Here is a 21,110-nt window from a genome sequence, read left to right as displayed (position 1 = left end):
AACAAAGGCACAGAATGTACTGTGGGTGGGGAACTTCAATTTCATCACCAAGAGTAGCTCAGAAGTACCACCTCTAACTGAGGTGGCTGAGTCCTGCAGGTCATAGCTGCTAGACTGGGCCTGTGTCAGATGGCGAGGGAACTGACCTACTTGATTTCGTCCTTGCCAACCTACCTGCTGCTGACATATTTGTCTGAAATAGCATTGGTAGGAGTGCTTGCTGCACAGTGCTTGTGAAGACACCTTCCATTGTGTAATGTGGCACTACCATGTGTGAAGCGGGACTGACAAAGGGCAAATCTAGCAGTCCAAAATTGGGCATTGATAAGCTGTTGTGGACCATCAATAGCAGCAGAATTATATGCCACGACAATGTGTAACATCATGGTTTGACACACACCTCACTCCTCCATCACAATCATGCTAGGACACCATCTCTGGTATAATGGGGAGCGTGAAAGCTGTACAAGATATACTTTAGAATGAAGCGTGAAACCACATTACAGGACTAACTCCAAAAGAAGTAGGCTATAGGCAGAACTAAGCAGTCCCACAACCAACAGATCAGAGCAAAGCTATAGCCATTTCAGATCCACTCAAGAATCTAGTAACTAACAGGAGGATGAGGTTCAATGAACATCCCGATCCTCAATTATGGCAGATTTCAGTGTGGGAGTGCAAGAGGCAAGACTGATGTGCCTTCAGCCAAAAGTGCCAAGTGGATGATCTCATTCAGTGTCCAGCAAATTTGATTCACTCCACGTGACATTAAGAAGCACTGAACAGAAGAAAAGCTATGGACCCTGGCAGCATCCTGGCTGTAGTGCTGAAGCCCTGTGCTTCTAGCCAAGCTATTTCAGTACAGCTAGGACGCTGGAATTTACACAGTAATGTGGAAGATTGTTCAGGTATGTCCTATCCACAGAAAGGTCAAATTAACTATTGAATTACTGCCCTATCAGCCTCCTCTCAATCATCAGCATAGTGCTGAAAGGAATCAAGTGACACCTACTCACGAATAACCTGCCCGCCAATGTTCAGTTCAAGTTCTTTCAGTACCTTTTGGCTCCTGACTTCATCACAGCCTTAATCCAGGCATGATGGGCTGGATTTTCGTGTGAAAATAATGGTGAGGTTAACAGCGCTCACCATTACTTATGCGCGAATCAGACAGCAACTTCCGGCTAGTGGAGATGCGCAGTTGAACGCAATAATCCGGAAGTTGCTGTCCGAGATGCGCTGCTCCTCCGTAAGCCGTGCAAAAACGGCATCTTGCTGTCTGACTCTCCATTCAAATGCATTTAATGGTGTGAGATTCCTGTACTGGCGTTGTAGAGACAGACTAAACTCACCACAAAAAGTTAGGGCTTGTCCGTTCCAGTGTAAGTACCCTTTTAATGGCATAGTATGTCTTAATTTTTTTCTTTTATTCGTTCTGGGATGTGGGCGTCGCTGGCAAGGCCAGCATTTATTGCTCATCCCTAATTGCCCTTGAGAAGGTGGTGGTGGTGAGCCGCCTTCTTGAACCACTGCAGTCCGTGTGGTGAAGGTACTCCCAAAGTGCTGTTGGGGAGGGAGTTACAGGATTTTGACCCAGTGCCAATGAAGGAATGGCAATATATTTCCAAGTCAGGATGGTGTGTGACTTGGAGGTGATGGTGTTCCCATGCGCCTGCTGCACTTGTCCTTCTAGGTGGTAGAGGTCACGGGTTTGGGAGGTGCTGCCAAAGAAGCCTTGGTGGGTTGCTGCAGTGCATCTTGTAGATGGTACACACTGCAGCCACGGTACGCTGGTGGTGGAGGGAGTGAATGTTTAAGGTGGTGGATGGGGTGCCAATCAAGCGGGCTGCTTTGTCCTGGATGGTGTCGAGCTTCTGGAGTGTTGTTGGGGCTACACTCATCCAAGCAAGTGGAGAGTATTCCATCACACTCCTGATTTGTGCCTTGTAGATTACTGCCAAACAACCTCTCTGGCACTGAAATTTAACTTTCACAATATACAGTCTCTATTCCTTCAGCATTTAATTATTGGAGATTTGTCTCTTGTATCTCTCTCTCCTAATCCAATCTTTCTTTATCATTATTTTCACTTTCTATACCTGATTTGATATTGAATTCAATATTCTAACGGACACTTCCTGGTTCAGTCTCTGCGCTGCTCATTAACGATTCTCCGTTCAGATTGGTTAAGGAGCTACACAGTTGCACGCCATGTTCACACAGGTCCCAGATGCCCTGTAGAGGGCACTGCACCGTTTGGATGTCCTGCTGACAGCAACTTGCTGTACAAAAGCCCGTAGAAAGTCTATGGGCAAGTGCAAGTTTAATGCACTGCTCACAGCAAAATCTGGCCCCATAAATTTCTGCCAAATGTTTTTTCTGTTATGATTAAAACATTTTAGTTCAGTCATGTAGATTGAGTGTACAGTAAGCAGTCATTATATTGGCTTTGAATGATAATGTTCCTATGCCCTGTGGTCACTTCCTCTGCTGCTAGAAGCTACAGGAAACTCTTTTTTATCCGGGACCGGCGTGGTGCTGGTTGATCAAAAAGTCCGGATTACAGAGAGGTATACTTACCAAGGTACGAGAGCCCCGTACATGGCCACAGGTGCAGGAGCCCCGGTTACACAGCACTTGTGCAGGAGTCCCGGTTACATGGCCACAGATCCAGGAGTCCCGGTTACACGGCCACAGGTGCAGGAACCCCGGTTACACGGCCACAGATCCAGGAGTCCCGGTTACATGGCCACAGATCCAGGAGTCCCGGTTACATGGCCACAGATCCAGGAGTCTCTGTTACACGGCCACAGGTGCAGGAACCCCGGTTACACGGCCACTAATATACAGTAAAACTCACCTGAACCTACTCCTGAATTTTGCCGGTTGAGAGAGATTTCCGGATATTTAGGTGCCGGTTAAAAGAGAATTTCCTGTACTAGCAAATTAAATTTTAGTAACTCTATAAATGAAATGGGTAGTGGCACAGACATAAATAATGGCAAGTTTACATTATTTTAAACTTTTGTAAAAGAAGTTATTTGTAAAAGTGGCCAATCGATTGCTGTGCAACTGGAGTGTACTGAGGATGAAGTGCAGCAATGACACTACAGTGCTAACAGTAATAACTAACCATTTTGGATGGCTCAGTGGAGTGACACATTTATGTGTAATAACCATCACATCCATATGTCTGACTGTTTTCTACATCTGACATTGACACACTGTCCAAAATATGATCTGGGTGTTTCAGGCTACATAAACCCAGGTCAGTAACCTCTGGCTCAATGGATGCTAAGCACTGCCCAGCAGGCGTTAATGCAATTCCTAATCATTCCAGAGGACATTATGAATTTGCAAAGTTTTTCCTGTCACAATGTACTGTTTGGTAACTATTATATTCTTCTAGGAGTATCAAGAGTTTGGACCATGGCAACAACAGGAAAAATTATTTCCTTCCGCTTGCCTCCTCTTCCCACCATCGGCGAAATTATCAAGTTATATAAACTGAGAGCTGAAAAGCAACTCTCTCAGAACTTCTTGTTGGATTTAAGATTAACAGGTAACCACAAATTTTAAATTTCATTCTTAAGAAAGCACCCTTTGCTTTCTTTACATTCTAGGGAACAACATCCATAGAGTCATAGAGTTATACAGCACAGAAAGAGGCCCTTCGGCCCATCGCATCCGCGCCGGCCATCAAGCCCTATCTAATCTAATCCCATTTTCCAGCACTTGGTCCGTAGCCTTGTATGCTATGGCATTTCAAGTGCTCATCCAAATGCTTCTTGAATGTTCTGAGGGTTCCTGCCTCTACCACCCTTTCAGGCAGTGAGTTCCAGATTCCAACCACCCTCTGGGTGAAAAAGTTTTTCCTCAAATCCCCTCTAAACCTCCTGCCCCTTACCTTGAATCTATGCCCCCTTGTTATTGACCCCTCTACTAAGGGGAAAAGTTCCTTTCTATCCACCCTATCTATGCCCTTCATAATTTTGTACACCTCAATCAGGTCCCCCCTCAGCCTTCTCTGCTCTAAGGAAAACAACCCCAGCCTGTCCACTCTTTCTTCATAGCTGAAGCGCTCCAGCCCAGGTAACATCCTGGTAAATCTCCTCTGCACCCTCTCCAAAGCAATCACATCCTTCCCATAGTGTGGCGACCAGAACTGCACAAAGTACTGCAGCTGTGGCCTTACCAGCGTTTTGTACAGCTCCATCATAACCTCCCTGCTCTTATATTCTATGCCTCGGCTAATGAAGGCAAGTATCCCATATGCCTTTTTAACCACCTTATCCACCTGTTCTGCTGCCTTCAGGGATCTATGTACATGCACACCAAGGTCCCTCTGATCCTCTGTCTTTCCTAGGGTTACCATTCATTGTGTATTCCCTTGCCTTGTTAGTCCATCCAAAATGCATCACCTCACACTTTTCAGTGTTAAATTCCATTTGCCACTGTTCCGCCCATCTGACCAACCCATCTATATCGTCCTGTAGCCTGAGGCTTCCCGCCTCGCTATTTACCACCCCACCAATATTCATGTCATCTGCGAACTTACTGATCATACCTTTTACATTCACATCCAAATCATTAATGTAGACCACAAACAGCAAGGGACCCAGCACCGATCCCTGCGGTACCCCACTGGACACAGGCTTCCAGTCACAAAAACAACCTTCGACCATCACCCTCTGCCTTCTGCCACTAAGCCAGTTTTGGATCCAATGTGCCATGGCACCCTGGATCCCATGGGCTCTTACCTTCCTGACCAGTCTCCTATGCGGGACTTTATCAAAAGCCTTACTGAAATCCATGTAAACCACATCCACTGCACTACCCTCATCCACACACCCAGTCACCCCCTCGAAAAATTCAATCAAATTGGTCAGACATGATCTTCCCTTGACAAAGCCATGCTGGCTATCCCTAATTAATCCCTGCCTCTCCAAGTGGAGACCAATTCTGTCCCTCAGAATTTTTTCCAATAATTTCCCTACCACTGATGTTAGCATCACTGGCCTGTAATTCCCTGGTTTATCCCTACTACCCTTCTTGAATAATGGTACTACGTTAGCTGTTCTCCAGTCCTCTGGCACATCCCCTGTGGCCAGAGAGGTTCATAAAATTTGTGTCAGAGCCCCTGCAATCTCCTCCTTTGCCTCGCATAGTAGCCTGGGATACATCTTGTCCGGGCCTGGGGATTTATCCACTTTTAAGCCTGCTAAAACCGCTAGTACCTCCTCCCTCTCGATGCTAATATGTTCAAGTATATCACAGTCCCCCTGCCCGATTGCTATGTCCACATCGTCCTTCTCCATAGTGAACACAGATGCAAAAAATTCATTTAAAACCCCACCTACATCCTCTGGCTCTACACACAGTTTGCCACTTTGGTCCCTAATGGGCCCTACTCTTTCCCTAGTTATCCTCTTGCCCTTAATATACTTATAAAACACCTTAGGATTTTCCTTTATTTTGCTCGCCAGTGTTATTTCATGGCCCCTCCTCGCTCTCCTAATTTCTTTTTTAAGTATCCCCCTGCACTTTTTATATTCCTCTAGGGCTTCCTCTGTCTTTAGTCCTTTGTATCTGCCAAAAGCCCCCCTTTTTTTCCTAATCCATTCTCGTATATCCCTTGACATTCAAGGTTCCCTGGGCTTGTTGGTCCCACCCTTGATTTTGCGGGAACATGTTGCCATTGTACTCTCTCAATTTCCTTTCTGAAAGACTCCCATTGCTCCGATGTGGATTTTCCTTCAAGTAGCTGATCCCAGTCCACATTGGCCAGATCCTGCCTTATCATATTAAAATTGGCCTTCCCCCCAATTTAGAACCTTTATTTCCGGTCCATCCTTGTCCTTTTCCATGACTACCTTAAATCTCACCGAATTATGGTCACTGTCACCAAAGTGCTCACCTACTAACACTTCTACCACATTCCCTAGAATTAGGTTCAGTACCGCCCCTTCTCTTGTAGGACTTTCTACATGCTGGCTCAAAAAGCTCTCCTGGATGCACTTTAAGAATTCTGCACCCTCTAAGCCTTTCACACTCTGACTATCCCAGTTAATATTGGGGAAGTTGAAATCCCCCACTATAATTACCCTATTATTTGCACACTTCTCTGAGATTTGCCTACATATCTGTTCCTCTATCTCCCCCTGGCTGTTTGGGGACCTATAGTACACTCCCAGCAAAGTGCTAGCCCCCTTTTTGTTTTTAAGTTCAACCCATATGGCCTCATTAGAGGAACCTGTTAATATATCATCCCTCCTTACAGCAGTAATTGTCTCCTTAATTAATATTGCGACACCCCCTCTTTTACCACCCCCCCTCTGCCTCGCCTGAAGATTCTATACCCCGGAATATTGAGCTGCCAGTCTTGCCCCTCCCTCAACCATGTCTCCGTGATAGCAACAATATCATACTCCCATGTATTCATCAACACTTTCAGTTCATCCACCTTATTCGTAAGACTCCTTGCATTAAAATAAATGCCATTTAGCCTTGCCCTACTCCCTTGTGCCGTTACATATTTGCTCTGCCTTCCAGTCTGACTTATTTTTTCCTCTATATTTGGCTGTACATCACCCCCTATTATAGCTCCACTCTGTATCCCATCCCCCCCCCCGAACAGTGCTAGCAAACCTCCCCGCAAGGATTTTTGTCCCGTTCTGGTTCAGATGCAACCCGTCCGACTTGTACAAGTCCCACCTTCCCCAGAAGCAGGCCCGGTGATCCAGGAAACTAAAGCCCTCCCTCCTGCACCAACTCTTTAGCCACGCATTCATCTGCTCTATCCTCCTATTCCTATACTCACTAGCACGTGGCACCGGGAGTAATCCAGAGATTACAACCTTTGAGGTCCTGCTCTTTAGTCTGCTGCCTAGCTCTCTAAATTCTTGCTGCAGGACCTCATCCCTCTTCCTACCCATGTCATTGGTCCCAATGTGAACCACGACCTCTGACTGTTCACCCTCCCCCTTCAGAATGCCCTGCAGCCGTTCAGTGACAGCCTTGACCCTGGCACCAGGGAGGCAACAAACCATCCTGGAGTCACGTCCACGGCCACAGAAACGCCTATCTGTTCCCTTACGATAGAATCCCCTACCACTATTGCTCTCCCACTCTTTTTCCTCCCTTCCTGAGCAGCAGAAGCACCCCTGGTGCCAGGAAGTTGGCTGCTGCTGCCTTCCTCTGGTAAGTCATCTCTCTCAACAGTATCCAAATCAGTATACCTGTTTGAGAGGGGAATGTCCACAGGGGACCCCTGCACTACCTGCCTGCTTCTACTGCTCCGCCTGATGGTCACCCATTTCCCTTCTGCCTGTGTAGCCCTTACCTGCGGTGTGACCAACTCACTAAACGTGCTACTCACGACCCTCTCAGCATCGTGAATGCTCCAAAACTCATCCATCCGCAGCTCCAGCGCCGCAATGCGGTCTACTAGTAGCTGCAGCTGGATACATTTCTGGCACACATGGTCGTCGGGGACACAGGCAGCGTCCCTGAATTCTCACATAGAGCAAGAGGAGCATAACACGGGGCTGGGCTGTCCTGACATGACTTACCCTTTAATTAATTTAAATTAATTCAATACCACCAATTAAAGATATACACTAGGGCGCTTATATGGTTTACCAACAGTCCCCGCTACACCAGAAAGACCTTAGCAACTATAAACCAGAGTTAAAGTTTAAAAAATAGAGAAATACTCACCAACCAATCACTTACCTGTTCCCTGGTGACATCACACTGTGATTACTTTTTACCTCTCTCCCCTGCTGAGTTGGTAAGCCTCGCTGCTGCCGCCGCTTTTATACCTCGCCGGTCGCTGCTCTCCCCCAGGTCCAGCCGCTGTGGTCGGGCCTCGCTGCTGCCGCCGCTTTTAAGCCTCACCTCCGGTCGCTGCTCTCCCCCAGGTCCATCCCATCAATACATCTTCCCATTCTTCCATGTCCATGACTGGGAAGTTGTAGTTTGACCTAATTAACTTGTTCAGATCAATAAATTCGGTTATATAAATGTGCTACTGCTGTGATGCACAGCAAATAATTAGTAGAGTTAATGGTAAATGTGTAGATAAACATTTAAAAATAAAATTGAGAAAATATTTCTGAGCAAAATTTCCACTTAGTATACAGTGTAATAAACATTGCATTTCACTTTAAAATTCAATGTAACTGTATCCTGAAAGAGAATTTCCTCAGAGATCTACAGATTGTGCTATACTATGGATAGAGTGAAAATTGATGTGCTTTACACAGCCTTTACTAGTTGTCTGAGACAAATAATAGCTTAGTACTTCGAGCTATCATCTGGGTAAATATGTAGATCAAATTGTAGTAAAGTTTTTGTCTATTGTCAATTTAAGTTTTACTACCAAAATTTATATTTATATTTTCTGTATGCATACAAACTTTGAACTTTCTCAATAGCATACAGAAATTAAATATAAACCAGAGTTTTATAAAGGTTTAGCATAACATCCTTGCTTTTGAATTAGCTGCCTCTGTTTATAAAACCAGGGATCCAGTATGCTTTTTAAAAAGCCTTCTCAACTAGTCTGGCACCTTCAAAGATTTGTGTACATACACCCCCAAGTCTCTCTCTTCCTGCACCCCCTTTAAAATTGTACTATTAGTTTATATTGCCATCTCTCATTCTTCCTATCACAATGCATCACTTCACACCTCTTGGTGTTAAATTTCATCTGCCATGTGTCTGCCCATTTCAACAGCCTGTCTATGTCTTCTGAAGTCTGTTACTATCCCCCTCACTGTTTACTACATTTCCAAGTTTCATGTCATCTGCAAACTTTGAACTTATGTCCTGAATACCAAGTCCAGGTCATTAATATATATTAAAAAGAGCAGTGGTCCTAATACCGGCCCCTAGGAGACACCACTGTATACTTCTCTCCAGCCTGAAAAACAGCCTTTCACCACGACTCTCTGCTTTCTGTCCCTTAGCCAATTTCGTATCCACTCTGTAATTGCCCCTGAAAGTCCATATACACATCATCAGCATACCTTTATCAAACCTCTCCATTACTTCATTCATGGAAGATCATTAGTTTTTAAATGTTAAAAGGATTTAGTATTAGTAGATCGTCTTCAGGTGTTTTTTTCCCGTATCTTCATAGTCTTCCCTTGGAGAAGAGTGTGAAGTAGTTGAAGAATTTTCAGGCCGATAAACAGTTTGAGAGGCTCGTGAAAGCTCCTTCCATGGCCGTAGTCATCTTACCAGCCAGTAGGGTATAGGTTAGTCCTATATGGTGGGAGGGCTTTATGGACTCCCACAACCCATATGATGAGGGGGAGGGTATCCACCAGACACAAGTATCCTGCTGGATGTTAACTCAGACTTCAGAGCCAGAGCTCTGGTCTTCAGTCACTGAGACTGTCTGGAGCGGGCTTCAGACTCTTCACCTTCTGACTCATAGAGGTGGAAATGCAACCACTAAGCCAAAGGTTACCACCATCTGCATGTTTGCTTGCAGGCTAAAGGTGAAGGCTGCACACTGGCCTGTGGCTTGGTGATTTCTTGGTTGGTGGGGTGGAGCTGATATGGGCAAGAGGTTGGGCTGTGTGTCTTACGGGGTTGCATGCAGGGGAGATGGGTTTAGGATGAGGCCATAGAATGGGGCATACAAACGAGGTGACGCTAGATTGTACTTAAGGTTGGTGGGGTGTAGTGTTAGGGGAGTAAATTGAGTTTAGGTAGGTTCCCACTACCTCACAACAGCCATAGCGCTGGATTTTGTGAATGGAGGCGGGGACTGCTGCTTGCCGTGTCAATGTACAGGAAACTTTCGTTTAAACGGAGGTTAAATCTCCGGAATGCTCTATCCACCGGCAAAATTCAGGAGTCGGTTCAGATAACTTTTTTTACTTTTCGTTGCTTTTTTTCTCCATTCCTGGCTCTGCAAGCGTCTAGCTGAAGCTGTTGCTTAGCTACAGAGACGCTTGCAAGCTGCGCCGACTGTTTTGAAGCTGTTGGGTTTGTTGCTTTCCGTATGTTTTAACATTAGCGCTGGTTTCTCCGGCAGTGTTGATCGACCGGCACCAGCTCGGTCCCGTCAGTGCCGGATACCAGAAAGTTTCCTGTACCGCCTCCATCCTCGCTTGACCAATCAGAGGGATTTTCCCCTGATTGAGCTTGTTAAGCCCGTCCTGCGGGCTCAGCAGGCCAATTAGGGAGGAAGTCACTGACAGATCACGTCAACGTCAGACGTGCTATCTGTCGAGACTTTTTAAAAGAAGAAATGACAGCGTTTGACAGCTCTGTGAAGCTGTCAAACACTGACATTCTCTTTAGTTTGATGAGCCTTTGTGGTGAGGACTCATCAAACCTTTCAACTTTGTTAATTTCACATGTCTGTAGGAGCAGAGGATCCAACAGCCATTATGTGAAATTGACTAGGAGAATGTCGGCTCTCCCGTTCCAGCGCGGCTAAAGGCTGTAGAAAGAAAACAAGGTAAGTGCACACTTTTTTAAACATATCACTCACCTTGCATACTTACCACTCCACACTTGCACCCATCACTCACCTCTACACCTTACTTCCAAGTGCCTCCGACCACTGCAGACCTCCTCCACGTCTCCTCCAACCCGGTGGGGTTCTCCGAGGTCGGAAAGCCTTCACCTGTGAAGGTAAATGGCACTAATCCTTTTTTCTGCTTGTTAACTACCTGTTAACAGGCAGTTAAAACGATTAAACGCCTTTCCTGCCTCCAGGAGACAGGACCCGAAGCTGCACATCCTCCCGCCTTGTGGCAAAAGGGCATGGGGGCGGGTTTGCCATCCGCCCCCACATTCTCTGATTTTAACGGCTGTCCCGTCTCCTTGGGGCTTGGAAAGTCCAGCCCATAGTGTCTGCAGCCAGGAAAGCTAGAAACCAGGGAGGGGAAATTTGGTTGCTTTGTGCCTCCCGTTAGCTCCCTAAGAGGGCGCTAATGGGGCGCAAAGCAACTAGTGCCCGGGCGCAGCGCTGCCAACTGTAAGCTTTTTATTTCAACTGGCATTAAATCGACAGCAAGACCAATTCTTTTGAAACAATTTGGAATAAGTTTATTAAACACATACACTCATGCAAGTTTATTAAACACACACACTCATGCACATCAAAACAATAGCCTACTGGTATTTATGGACTCTACTCAATTACAACACGTAAGGTAATGGGTTAGATTTACAGAGACTTGTACTTCCGAGTCAAGCAATGCACGCGGCCTTTTTCCTTGCTCCTTGGTCTGGTCTGTAGAGGGAGGGCTTCTTGTTTTTCTGCATGGTCATCCGGGGAGAGAGAGAGCCTTTGGGTTCCTTGTTTTATATCTTTTTAAGTCCACTGTCTCTAGTCTAAATTGCTAAGACCCCAGTATTAGGTCTTAGTTTCATGGCAGTTCTTGATTGGCTTTCCTTTGAACATGTGTCTGTCTGCAGTGGCTGGTGCCATTTCTTGCTTAAGTTAATTGTTTGTTGACACCTTTTAGTGGCTCTTGAGTTTCGATGGTGTCTCTGTGGGGAGTTATCCTGTTATGCAGGTTTCCTTGGTTAAGTTTCGCGCCGTTGCCTTACCCAGGGGAGATCCATACACATCAAATTTATCTTTATTACATACATCTTATATTAATAGCCTCGAATCCATCACACATACAAAACATATATTTTTATTCTTACACACCTCCCACGAAATTTAGTGGGTGGTTAGCGGTGGGGGTAACCGGTAGCGCGCTGCCGGCGATTACGTCATCACTGTGCGCAGCGCCCCGCTCGCACCTAGGCCGCGATCTTTGGTAGCGCCCCCTGACTTACTGCTGGACGCTATGTCCGACTGGGTCAGAGGGGCCTACCTGCGGCTGGGGAGGCGCTATTTAAAGGCAAAATGCCGGGCGGCCATTTTTGTTGCTGGCCAGCACCTGTGTCTGCTCCCGTCCCCGGCCTCCTTACCCACCCCACCCCCCACCCCCATGGAGTGCTGGCTGCGCTCCATGAGCCCGGCACTTCTCTTGACTGCCTGGCTCTTTTGCCGGCACTCCCGATCCCCGAGGGCCCAGCTGGGCCCCAAGTCACGCTGTGCAAGGCCCCTCCCCTTTAAGAAGGGGAAGAAGGCCCGCAATATCGCGGCGCAACATGCCGCAGTGCGTGGAGCTGCGGTACATAGCGCCACGATATTCCCTCGCAGCGCCCCAAGAGGGAGGCGGGGCACTTCCAGTAGCGCCCCGCTTCCCTCTTGTGGCGCTACCACTCAATTTCCGTCGCCGGGGTGCTAAAAATAGCGCCCCGGCGAAGTTAGCGCCCCAAAGGGGGCGCGACTCAATTTTTCACCCAAAGACTTTGAGTCACTGCTGGGAGGAGTATTTGAGTGTGAGATTGGGCTAATAGGGAGGTGGGTCGCGAGGCAGAGCAGGGATATGCCTGTATCCTGGAAGTAATAGAGACTTTGGCATGACATTCCTGCTGATTAGGTCAGGGAGGAATGGATCATATGGTCACCATAGACCAGTAAAATTGCTGGAACAAGAGCTGGACTTGAAAGCTCAGTTTTAATAACATAAGTAGATGTTGATTTTGAGAGTGGCCTTGAGTTTATAGTGTTCACAATGTTTAGCCATCGATAATTGTTATTTAATAAAAACACAAAGCATACTGTAAGGAGGATAGTTGTTCCTGTTTGCTTTTTGCATCTGGCTAGAAGTATATACATGTTATATATTCCTGTATACGTGGCATGTTTCTATTGAGGTGGGAAGATAAAAACGTACCTTTTGTATTGTTGTGAAAGACGATCATAGATGGTTTCAATGGCCAGATCTTGCTGGAGCGGGCATCGCGGCTTGCTCCATTAGTTAGACTTTTTCGTTAAAAGGCTACTTAGGCTGTTAAGTGTGAGCCCTAAATGTCTGCGACGAGTTTAATTCGCGTTTAATGTGCAAATCCAGCAAGTTTTAAAAAAATAACGGGGAGGTTGAGGGCGAGGTGCCGCTTTCGCAAGGCTAAGGGCGGAGCCAGAAAATCGTCTAGCAACTTGTGGCGATTTGAAATTCACGGGGTATCTCTTCCTCGCCACAAGTTGCCGTATAATTATGCGTTAATAAAAGCGAGCGCCATTAAACTCGCTGTTAGTTTGTCAGCAAATTCTGGGCCAATAAATTTAACCCTCAGAGTGCCACTAAATGAACCAACGCATAACTTTTTTTCCTTGCATGCTTTACAACGCAAAAGTGACACCTAAAGATGCCCTTAACCAGATCAGAGTAGTTTTAAATTCCCTTGTGTGTGTTTATTTGTGTGTTGTTGGGGTGACATCTAATGTTAAACAGCACAGGTACAGAAGTTAAAGATCAGACTGAGTGAAACTGTAAAAGTGAAGTTCATACATACTTTAGTTCATCAATTGTATTGAACTGTTGAAGTTTTAACAGTTTGGAATTAAATAAGGATATTATTTTGATTAACATTAAAAATATCCCTTTCAGATAAAATAGTTCGGCAAGCTGGGAATTTGAGGAACTCGTGTGTCTGTGAAGTGGGCCCAGGGCCAGGCGGCATCACTCGATCAATTCTCAACGCTGGTATTGCAGAACTGCTTGTGGTGGAAAAGGATACCAGATTTATTCCTGGCTTACAGGTAGCACTCTGCTTAGTAATGACTCCTAATCAAATAAACTAATATAAGGAAGCAGTGTTGTATGGTGGCTTGTCTTGTGACATAAGAACATAAGAAATAGGAGCAGGAGTAGGCCAATCGGCCCCTCGAGCCTGCTCCACCATTCAATAAGATCATGGCTGATCTGATCCTAACCTCAAATCTTCTATCACTCTCCATCACACCCGAACCCATGTGATCTCCCGGGAGAGGCGAAAAACCAGATAAAAAACCCAATGGCCAATTTGGGAGAAAAAATCTGGGAAATTCCTCTCCGACCCATCTAGGCGATCGAAACTCTTCCAGGAGATCACTCTGTCCCTATATTTTCTACAGTACTTACCTTCTGTAAAGGCAATCTCCACCCCAGCCAGGAACAGGAATAAAACCATCTCCTGAAATCTAACACAGAATTAGAACACAAGAAGTAGGAGCAGAACCAGGCTACACGGCCCCTGGGCCCGCTCCACTACCCACAGGGCCATGACCATTCCGAACCTAGACTCATGTCCAATTTCCTGCCTGCTCCCCGTAACCCTTAATTCCCTTTACTTCTAGGAAACTATCTATTTCTGTTTTAAATTTATTTAACGATGTAGCTTCCACAGCTTTCTGGGGCAGCAAATTCCACAAACCTACCACCCTCTGAGTGAAGAAGTTTCTCCTCATCTCAGTTTTGAAAGAGCAGCCCCTTATTTTAAGATTATGCCCCCTAGTTCTAGTTTCACCCATCATTGGAAACATCCTCACCGCATCCACCCGATCAAGCCCCTTCACAATCTTATATGTTTCAATAAGATCGCCTCTCATTCTTCTGAACTCCAATGAGTAGAGTCCCAATCTACTCAACCTTTCCTCATATGACCACCCCCTCATTCCCGGGATTAACCGAGTGAACCTTCTTTGTACTGACTCGAGAGCAAGTATGTCTTTTCTTAAGTATGGACACCAAAACTGTATGCAGTATTCCAGGTGCGGTCTCACCAATACCTTGTATAACTGCAGCAATACCTCCCTGTTATTATATTCTATCCCCCTAGCAATAAAAGCCAACATTCCATTGGCCTTCTTGATCACTTGCTGCACCTGCATACTAACTTTTTGAGTTTCGTGCACCAGGACCCCCAGATCCCTTTGTACTACAGTACTTTCCAGTTTCTTGCCATTAAGATAATAACTTGCTCTATGATTTTTCCTGCCAAAGTGCATAACCTCACACTTTCCAGTATTGTATTCCATCTGCCAAATCTCTGCCCACTTACTTAGCCTGTCTATGTCACTTTGCAGGTTTTTTATGTCCTCCTCACTCACTACTTTCCCTCCCATCTTTGTATCATCTGCAAACTTTGATATGTTACACTCGGTCCCCTCCTCCAAATCGTTAATATAGATTGTAAAGAGTTGGGGACCCAGCACTGACCCCTGCGGAACACCACTAGTTACTGATTGCCAGTCTGAGAATGAACCATTTATCCCAACTCTCTGCTTTCTGTTAGAGAGCCAATTCTCCACCCACGCCAGAATATTACCCCCAATCCCGTGATTTTTTATCTTGAGCAATAATCTTTTGTGTGGCACAATGTCAAATGCCTTTTGGAAGTCTAAATACACCACGTCCACTGGTTCTCCTTTATCCACCCTGTATGTTACTTCCTCAAAGAACTCAAGCAAATTTGTCAAACATGACTTCCCCTTCATGAAACCATGCTGAGTTTGTCCTATTAAATTATGTTTATCCGAATGTCCCGTTACTGTCTCCTTAATAATGGACTCTAACATTTTACCAACCACAGATGTTAGGCTAACAGGTCTATAGTTTCCAGCCTTCTGCCTACTACCCTTTTTAAATAAGGGTGTTACATTAGCAGTTTTCCAATCTGCTGGGACCTTTGCTGAGTCCAGGGAGTTTTGGAAAATTATTACCAATGCATCCACAATCCCTACCGCCACTTCCCTCAAGACCCTAGGATGTAAGCCATCAGGTCCAGGGGATTTATCCGGCTTAAGTCCCATTATTTTACCAAGTACCACTTCCTTAGTGATTTTAATCGTATTCAGCTCCTCTCCCCCTAGAGCCCCCTGTTTGTCCAGTGTTGGGATATTCTTAGTGTCCTCTACCGTAAAGACTGATACAAAATATTTGTTCAGCGTTATTGCCATCTCCATGGTTCCCACCATTAATTTCCCAGTCTCATCCTCTAAGGGACCAACATTTACTTTAGCCACCCTTTTTCTTTTTATATAACTATAGAAACTTTTGCTATCCGTTTTTATATTTTTTGCTAATTTACTTTCATAATCTATCTTCCCTTTCTTAATCAATCTTTTAGTTATTATTTGCTGTCTTTTAAAGACTTCCCAATCTTCTATCTTCCCACTAGATTTGGCTACCTTATATGCCCTTGTTTTTAGTCGGATACTATCCTTAATTACTTTACTTAGCCACGGATGGCTATCTTTTCTTTTACACCCTTTTTTCCTCAGTGGAATATATATTTTTTGGAAGTTGTAAAATAACTCCTTAAATGTACACCACTGATCATGTACCGTCTTACCCTTTAATCTATTTTCCCAGTCCACTCTACTCAATTCCGCTCTCATACCTTCATAGTCTCCTTTATTCAAGCTCAGCACGCTTGTTTGAGATCCAACCTTCTCACCCTCTACTTGAATATGGAATTCAACCATGTTATGGTCACTCATTCCAAGGGGATCCTTTACTGGGACATTTTTAATTAATCCTGTCTCATTACACAGGACCAAATCTAAGGTTGCTTGCCCCCTGGTCGGTTCAGTTACATACTGCTCAAGAAACCCATCCCTAATACACTCAATGAACTCATCCTCAAGGCTGCTCTGCCCAGTTTGATTTGTCCAGTTAATATGATAGTTAAAATCCCCCATAATTATAGCTGTTCCCTTATTACAAGCCTCAACTATTTCCTGATTAATACTCCGTCCAACAGAGTTGCAACTGTTCGGAGGCCTATAGACTACGCCCACTAGTGTTTTTTTCCCCTTATTATTCCTTATCTCTACCCAAACTGTTTCACTATCCTGCTCCTTTGACCCAATATCATTTCTCTGTATTATAGTGATTCCTTCCTTTATTAGCATAGCCACCCCACCTCCCCTCCCTTCCTGCCTGTCCTTCCTGATTGTTAAATAACCTGGTATGTTTAATTCCCAGTCATGGTCAACCTGCAGCCATGTTTCTGTAATGGCCACAAGATCATACCCATATGTAGTTATTTGTGCCGTTAACTCATTCATTTTGTTACGAATGCTACGTGCATTCAGATAAAGAACTTTCAAATATGTTTTGTGACCCTTAGTTCCTGTTTTTTCCCCTTTTACTACTTTACCTTTTACTCCATACCTTCTGTCCCTTTCTGACACGTTCTGTTTTTTAATTTCCCCACTGCTACCTAAGTCTATGACCTTCTCCGTTGTCATTTCTGTTATTTGCTCTCTAGAAACCTCCCCCCCACTAATTAGTTTAAAGCCGTCTCTACAGCCCTAGTTATACATAGAAACATAGAAGATAGGAGCAGGAGTAGGCCATTCGGCCCTTCGAGCCTGCTCCGCCATTCAACGAGATCATGGCTGATCATCCAAACCCTAGCACCCGGTCCCTACACCGACAGCCATCCCACCCAAGCTCTATCCCCGTAACCCCACGTATTTAATCCCCCCTAACACTAAGGGCCAATTTTTTTTATTTTTATCATGGCCAATCAACCTAACCCGCACATATATGATTCGCCAGGACTCTAGTCCCAGCACTGGCCAAGTGGAGTCCGTCCCAACGGAACAGCTCCCTCCTGCCCCAGTACTGGTGCCAGTGTCCCAAGAAGCAAAACCCATTTCTCCCATACCAGACACAAAAGCAACTGCTACAAAAATATATATGATGTGCTAGTGGGTAAAACTCAGTACAAAAGTGTTCTAAGTTTTTTTTAAGTCCATCTGGTTTGTGTTTTGAATAATTTACCTAAAGTTTACTCAGTTTATACAGTTACACCAAACCAAGTTGAGTGGCATTGGCTGAGGTCTAGGAGCAGTTTGCTAAAATAAGAAACACAACAGTGCTGTCCACCTAAATCAGTATTTGAAAGTAATCACTATCTTGGGCAAATGTTGGGACTCCTGACCAAAACAGACCTGTCACAAAAGATCTAAGTAGTATCCACATTCTTCCAATATTTATGCAGAACCTTGCTATCTCCAACTGGGTAGAAGACCTTCTGTATGTTTTATGTATACATGTGTGGAGTACTTCAGATTAGAATTGCTTTCTTCTCTCCCTCTCTTTCCCCCCCAGGGTAATCTTTTTATATAGTACAGTATAAACTCTGAAGTCATAATACTGGCTGCTGTATTAGTAACAGAAATTACATTGGAAAATGTGGATAAAAAACTTTTTTATAATACAATAATCACTTTGTGTACATATAGTTGCTGGCCGAAGCAGCACCTGGGAAAATGTGTATTGTTCATGGAGACATCCTGACCTATAAAATGGAAAGGGCTTTTCCAAAGCAATTTCGAAATGAGTGGGAAGATGGTAAGTTTTGTATGATAATGGGTTATCAGACATTAGTTAATTTGAGAATGTTTTTTATCTCTGAGATTTGTACTATATTAACTATATTGCATGCATGCTGAAAAATAAATTGAAGATGAATTCTGAATGTTAACTGGTCCCAGTTTATATAATTGATGCATCACTGTAGCTAAAAGCTATTGAATTATTCATTTTTTCTTAAGACTAGTCATTGACCTTGTGTTTAAATAATTTTATGTATGGTACTAGTGCCATAATTCAAAGGGACTTGCATATTTACGGTAATGGTATTGAAAAGTGTTTCTGCAACATCTGCCAAGGAGCCATAGAATGTGAAAAGAAAATGACCTCTTTAAAGAATGCAGCTCCTCTGTTGATATATACATATTAAGTGACACCCTGTTCCAGATGTTACAGAAATGCATTCAGTTTTGTAATTGTTATAAGCCAGTGAATGGTTCTGCCTCATTAAAAAAAAGTAGTTACTGTCTAGACCAAGATAAAAAGCATGTTACACTGTGTATTTGCGAAACTGAGGCGAATGTAAACATTTTGTGTAACTAATGAACAGAACTAACAGAAGAAAAAAAATGAATAATAAGGCAAGTTGCTCCTGGAATTGCAAAATGGTGCAGAAGGAAAACACTTCACAATTACCGTGGCCGTTACTGAATCTGAGTTCAACTGACTTTTGACCCTCCAATTAACCAGACAAAATCAAATATCAGTTCATTGCTAGGCTGCTTAATAGGGTTCATTGTTACAATGGATCACACTATGGAGGAGAGCGAAATGCACAACTGTTTGCATTTATCTGTTAATCATATCAGTTCTTTACCCTTTTCCCTCCCACCTTCAAATAAATTGTAAATCAAGATGGTCTTTGTGATTATATAGGAGGGTCATTATAGAGGTAAGAACTATAGCTTCTTGCCTATAGGTCAGTTTTATGGCTTTGTCTTTCATGAGATTCCTCTGGTTAATCTATTCTCTCATAGGCACACATCAGTTGCAGTCATGATGGTGGGCAAGTGAACTGCTCCCAGGCAGACTGCAATGCCGCTGTTGATGTAGCCTTTAGTAAGAAAGTAGAACTTGCATTTATATAGCACTTTTCACGACCTCAGGACACCCCAAAGTGTTTTACAGACAATTAAGTACTTTTTGAAGTGCAGTGACTGTTGTAATATAGGGAAACAAGGCACATACAGCACAAAAGGAGGCCATTCGGGCCATCAGGCCTGTGCTGGCTCTCTTGAAAGAGCTACAAATTAGTCACACCCCCCTGTTCTTTCTCCATAGCCTTGCAAATTTTTCTTTTTTAAGTAGAGATCCAATTCGGTTTTGAAATTTAGTATTGAATCTGCTTCCAACACCCTTTCAGGCAATGCATTCCGACCCTCCTGCCAGTGGTAATTTTTTTAAATTCGGTCCTGGGATGTGGGCGTTGCTGACAAGGCCAGCATTTATTGCCCATCCCTAATTGCTCTTGAGAAGGTGGCGGTGAGCCACCTTCTTGAACAGCTGATGTCCGTGAGGTGAAGGTACTCCCAGTGCTGTTAGGGAGGGAGTTCCAGGATTTTGACCCAATGACGATGAAGGAATGGCAATATATTTCCAAGTCAGGATGGTGTGTGACTTGTTGGGGAACTTGGAGGTGGTGGTGTTCCCATGCGCCTGCTGCCCTTGTCCTTCTAGGTGGAAGAGGTCGCGGGTTTGGGAGTTGCTGTCGAAGAAGCCTTGGTGAGTTGCTGCAGTGCATCTTGTAGATGGTACACACTGCAGCTACAGTGCGCTGGTGGTGGAGGGAGTGAATGTTTAAGGTGGTTGATGGGGTGCCAATCAAGCGGGCTGCTTTGTCCTGGATGGTGTCGAGCTTCTTGAGTGTTGTTGGAGCTGCACTCATCCAGGCAAGTGGCGAGCATTCCATCACACTCCTGACTAATGCCTTGTAGATAGTGGCAAGGCTTTGGGGAGGCAGGAGGTGAGTCACTCGCCGCAGAATACCCAGCCTCTGACCTTCTCTTGTAGCCACCGTATTTATGTGGCTGGTCCAGTTACGTTTCTGGTCAATGGTGACCCTCCAGGATGTTGATGGTGGGGGATTCAGCGATGGTAATTCTGTTGAATGTTATGGGGAAGTGGCTAGAATCCCTCTTGTTGGAGATGGTCATTGCCTGGCACTTGTATGGCGCGAATGTTACTGGCCACTTATCAGCCCAAGCCTGAATGTTGTCCAGGTCTTGCTGCAGGCGGGCACGGACTACTTCATTATCTGAGGAGTTGCGAATGGAAATGAACACTGTGCAAGCATCAGCGAACACCTCCACTTCTGACCTTATGATGGAGGGAAGGTTATTGATGAAGCAGCTGAAGATGGCTGGGCCTAGGACACTGCCCTGAGGAACTCCTGCAACAATGCTCTGGGGTTGAGATGATTGGCCTCCAACAACCACAACCATCTTCCTTTGTGCTAGGTTTGACACCAGCCAGTGGCGAATTTTCTCCCTGACTAAGGCGCCTTGATTCCACACTCGGTCAAGGGCAGTCACTCTCACCTCAGCTCTAGAATTCAGCTCTCTCTCTATCTATTCTGTCAAAACCTTTCATGATTTTGAACACGCCTATTAAATCTCCCCTTAACCTTCTTTGCTCTAAGGAGAACAATCCCACTTCTCCGGTCTCTCCAGATAACTGAAACCTCTCATCCCTGGTACCATTCCAGTCGTAGCCAGAGAATCACCTGCAATGGCTTCTCTTCCTGCTCCCACACCGATACCTCTGGAGTCCCCCAAGGGTCTATTCTTGGCCCCCTCCTATTTCTTATCTACCTGCTGCCCCTTGGAGACATGATCCAAAAAATAAAAGTCAGGCTCCACATGTACGCTGACG

At 44.9% G+C, this 21,110-nt stretch overlaps 1 protein-coding gene across 3 annotated transcripts in view; it reads left to right on the top strand.

Moving 5' to 3' along the window:
• Positions 1-21,110, top strand: part of tfb1m (transcription factor B1, mitochondrial) — a 59,110-nt gene that overhangs the window by 10,863 nt on the left and 27,137 nt on the right. For all 3 annotated transcript variants that reach the window (XM_085981492.1, XM_085981491.1, XM_085981490.1), the window contains 3 exons: positions 3,410-3,562; positions 13,482-13,633; positions 18,110-18,218. In XM_085981492.1, the coding sequence (XP_085837618.1) occupies positions 3,430-3,562; positions 13,482-13,633; positions 18,110-18,218 (394 nt within the window). In that variant the 5' untranslated portion in view covers positions 3,410-3,429. The remainder of the gene's footprint in view (positions 1-3,409; positions 3,563-13,481; positions 13,634-18,109; positions 18,219-21,110) is intronic.

The sequence above is a fragment of the Somniosus microcephalus genome, chromosome 3, assembly GCF_052327205.1.
Source record: "Somniosus microcephalus isolate GS21.2 chromosome 3, FLI_Smic_1.0, whole genome shotgun sequence".
In the NCBI taxonomy this organism is placed as follows: Eukaryota; Metazoa; Chordata; class Chondrichthyes; order Squaliformes; family Somniosidae; genus Somniosus; species Somniosus microcephalus.
This window is presented reverse-complemented; position numbering and strand designations above follow the sequence as displayed.